The 4,088-nt window shown below is 58.8% G+C and overlaps 1 protein-coding gene across 1 annotated transcript; it reads right to left on the reverse strand.

The window, feature by feature from the left end:
- Positions 1–260: 260 nt before the first annotated feature.
- GPR12 (G protein-coupled receptor 12) lies at positions 261–1,265 on the reverse strand. Its single transcript, XM_077155870.1, has one exon. It carries the CDS (start codon positions 1,263–1,265, stop codon positions 261–263), a length of 1,005 nt encoding a protein of 334 aa, XP_077011985.1.
- Positions 1,266–4,088: the final 2,823 nt, after the last annotated feature.

A 4,088-nucleotide genomic window follows, 5' to 3' on the forward strand; every position in this document is an offset into this window, starting at 1 on the left:
ATATGACAAACCCCGCCCCCAAACAAAACCAAGTAACTGGGCAAAAGAACTTCAAATTGTTTTCACAGGGTAAAAACACTGGTAACATTATCCTCACTTCAATCACTTAACTCAGCTAAACGAAGTCACCGCTTCACAAATGCTAAGTGCTCCTGCGGCTTCGGAGAGCGTCCAACACAAAGAATTTAAGGGAAGCATCTCAAGCGCTCAGCCCAGGCAGTGCAAACGCTCGGCAAAGGCAAAACCTCCGGGGCCCGGGGCTACACGTCGCTGGGCGAGCGCGCTCTCTGCGAGAGGCTGGACGGGATGCAGCCGCAGCAAATGAGGCAGAGGGCTTTCTGGATCTCCTGGTTTCTGAAAGCGTAGATGACCGGGTTGATGATGGAATTGTAGGTGGCTGGCAGGAGGGTGGCGTAGGTGTAAATGGAGGGGTAGGTGGAATCCGCTATCAAGGAATAGAGGGTGAAAGGCATCCAGCAGGCAGCGAAGGTCCCCAGGATGAGGGCCAGGGTGGAGACCCCTTTCCGGGTGGTCACGTAGTGCGACGTGGCCAGGAAGTGGTGCTGCAGGGCGATCTGGTGGGCGTGTCTCATCACGATCTTACAGATCTGGACGTAGAGCTGCAGCATGAGCGCGAACATGAACAGGAAGGAGATCGAGAGCACCGCCGCGTTGTTCTTGGTGAGGGGCCTGACCACGCTGCAGGTGGACTCGTCCTGGAGGCAGTTCCAGCCCAGGACGGGCAGCAGACCCAGGCAGATGGACGCCCCCCAGAGCATGACAAGCATGACATAGGTGAACGTGACCGTCCTCTCCGAGTGGTAGGTCAGGGCGTAGTACAGGGAGAGGTAGCGGTCCACCGTGATGGCCAGCAGGCTGCAGACGGAGGCGGAGAAGGAGGCGACGATGAGGCCGATGGTGAGCAGCTTGGTGGCCTCTGACCGCAGCAGGTAGGCGAACACGAAATTGACCACGAGCCCGATGCCCGCCAGCAGGTCCGCGAGCGCCAGGCTGCCGATGAGCAGGAACATGGGCGCCCGCAGGCTGGGGTTATGGAAAATTATAAGGACCACGATGGCGTTTTCACAGGAGATGAGCGTTCCCGAGGTGCACAAGACGATGTCCCAGGGGTTTACCACGAGCTCGGGCTCCGGCTCTACCGCGGGAATCGGGGACGACACCGCAGCCGACAGGTTCTCGGCGGAACCGGCGTCAGAGTGGTCCCGGGGCAGCCCGCTTAAATTGACCTTGAGGTCCTCATTCATTTTAACCCCCGTCCTCTTCAACGAAAAGACACGCTCGTTAAGGCTCAGATACGCCAGGATGACAGTCCGAGACCATGCAACACACACACGCGCGCGCGCACACGCACGGAGAGCCAGCCCCGACTCAGCTCCTGGCAAATGCCACAAGCTCGGGGGATGAGAAACCGGGCTGAGATAGAACAACAGCAAAAGTCTCCGTGGCTAAAACGCCGCGACAGAAAGGCCGGATGGCGTGGGGGAAAACACGGGACAAGACTTCCAAAGAGGCGTGCGAGCGCCGTGGGCACACACGCGGTCGCAGCGCTCCGGTTTCTCCAGTGCAGGGGACGCACGTTTGAAAATCACATCTTGCAGGCTGAAAATGAACAACTGTTTGGCATCTGGGCTGCAGCCGAGCGAACCACGCGGCAGCGACAAGTCGCGAGCCCGCGTCCGCCATCCTCGAGTGGATATTTAAATCGCCTGTTTTCACCGAACCCCCACCCTCCCCCAAATTCTCTCCCGCGCGTGCACACACACTCACACCCACACCCCCTACCAGAACAAAGAGGGGGTCCCAGGTTTCCCCGAGGTGCACCAGGGAGGGCGACTACGCCACGGAAGGGCACAAAAAGGCAGGTGTGTGAGATGAAGGTGTGCAGACGGACAGACGGACACACAGAGACGCCCATGCACTGTCGCCGATCCCCTCACCGCGGGGCCGCGCGGCGCACGCGACGGGGCCAGCCGGGGCGCACGAGCAGGCGGTCCGGTGGACCTGGGTCACCGAGGGGGTCACCTTGGCGCGCCCGGGCGGAGGGGGCTCCTCCGGTGCTTGCGAAGCGCGCGGATTACTCCTGGCTCACGTCCGCGCCGTTGCCGGCGACCAGGGGCGGCGGCCCCGCTCTGGAGAGGGCCGCGGGGGCGCGGGGCGCGGGGCGCGCGGCTCGGGCAGGTGAGCGATCGGCGCGCGCCCGCCCACCCGGCCCCAGCCCGGCCCCCGCGCGCCCCCGCGCGCCGCGCGCGCCCGTCCCTGATCCGCGCGCTCCTGCCCGTCCGCTCTCCCGCCTGCGGGAAGAGGAGACCGATGCGCGCTCCCAGGCGCCCCCAGCAGCGCCGGGCGAAGACCCTGGAGGCCGAGAACTGCCCGGCCCCCTCCCCGGCGGGCGGGCTCTCCTGGGCCTGAGGCGCTCCGCGTCCCGCGCCGCTGGGGAGCCAGGACCCGCGCCCGGGCGGGGGAAGGGGAGCGCCGCTGGCAGCCCCGTGACCTCTTTCGTTCCAGGGGTTCTTTCTCTATGCCCATCCCTAAACTGCTGCATTCGTGGTCAAAAGAATTGCTTAGCGGGGTATTTAGAATTAGCGGCGGGGAGGGCCAGCAGGCTAGGGGGGCAGACCTTTCCAACAGCTCTTCTAGATTTGCCGCGGACCACGCTGCACTCCAATCCTAACGGCACCCAGTTGCTTAGCTGTGCCCTGGACCTTGTTCTTATTACTGTTTCTTCGGAAGCATTTGCTTAACTGGATATATGCTGCTGTGTGAATCATCATTATCATCATCAAATTGCACTGATTAAGTGCTCTCTGTGCTGCGTTTGCGAATGAAAATCAGTTAGTGAGTTCCTGCAGAAGCTTCTGCAGCCGCTGGCCAAAACTCCATTCATTTAGGCACTGAAGTGGCACCTTAATTTGATTTTTTATTTGACCACATTTATAGCTTGTAGAGATTAAAAACCCGATAGCCGTCTGTTTTTTCTGAGCCTAAGTTTTCTCTGGATACATTAAATCAGGGCACTTAGCAGAGCTTAAGTTTAAAGAGAGCTTCTGTTTAAAAGTGGGGGAAGGAAAAGATATGATACTTGTGTCTTCCCTGCCAGCCAGGTCAGGATGTTCCTGATTGCCTTTCTCCGTCTCCCCCAGGGGCTCCTGTGTGAACCAGGTGGGCTACAGGACAGGCCCTCCAACACCTTCCTACCACCCATCGCCCTCTGACCCACCTCCCTCTCCCTGAGGTTCATACCCCAGCCTGCAGGCCAGAAGCTCAGCTCTCCTTGACTTCCTCTCTCCTGTGCTTCTCCATCAACCGGCTCCTCCCAGCACTCTATGCTCTCCAATTCTCACCGTCCTCACCTCCCTGCTGAGGGCTCTCGCCCCTCTCATCTGAGCCCCTATCAACCCCCACAGCCAGGCCACACCCTGCTTCCAAGTCACAACTCCTCAACTCGACAGGTCTATGCCACAATGCCCAGGAGTTCCCATTGCCCCCAAGAAGATTCCTAACTGTTCCCCTTGATGCGCTTTTAGTGTAGGGTCTTCTCTCCACAGCTCCTCCTCAGGCTCCCCCACACTGTGCTTTCAATATCTCTTGCACTCTTCAGCCTTTGCTTCCCTACCTAAAAATCCTGTTCTTCATTCAAGGCCCAATATGGGCTTCTGTGAAGTTCTTTCCCTGGAAATGCCCTTTTCTACCACCATGCTCACCTAAGACTGAAAGTAAAATTACTTTTTACATTGTATTTATATTCTGCCTGGGCTTAAAGAGGTGTGTGTGTGTTTGTGTGTGTGTGTGTGCGCGCGCACACGCGCTTAGTGTCTTGCCACACACTCCATCAAGTGGAATGAAGGTAGGAGCTCATTCAGAGTTTTAGAGTCACTGCACGTGGTGGGGGTACATCAGAAGTTTGCAGACTGAATGACACATAGTCCCTCCACTGTGCACACTTCTGCATGCCAGGCCTCAAGCTCCCCTGGGGGGCAGCAAGCTAGTACCACCCTGGGCTCTGGGAGATGGCCAGTTTACAGAACCAGGGAGGCACTGATCTGAACTTTTCAGAAATCCCATTTGGC

Source organism: Tamandua tetradactyla, chromosome 4 (assembly GCF_023851605.1).
Source record: "Tamandua tetradactyla isolate mTamTet1 chromosome 4, mTamTet1.pri, whole genome shotgun sequence".
NCBI lineage: Eukaryota > Metazoa > Chordata > Mammalia > Pilosa > Myrmecophagidae > Tamandua > Tamandua tetradactyla.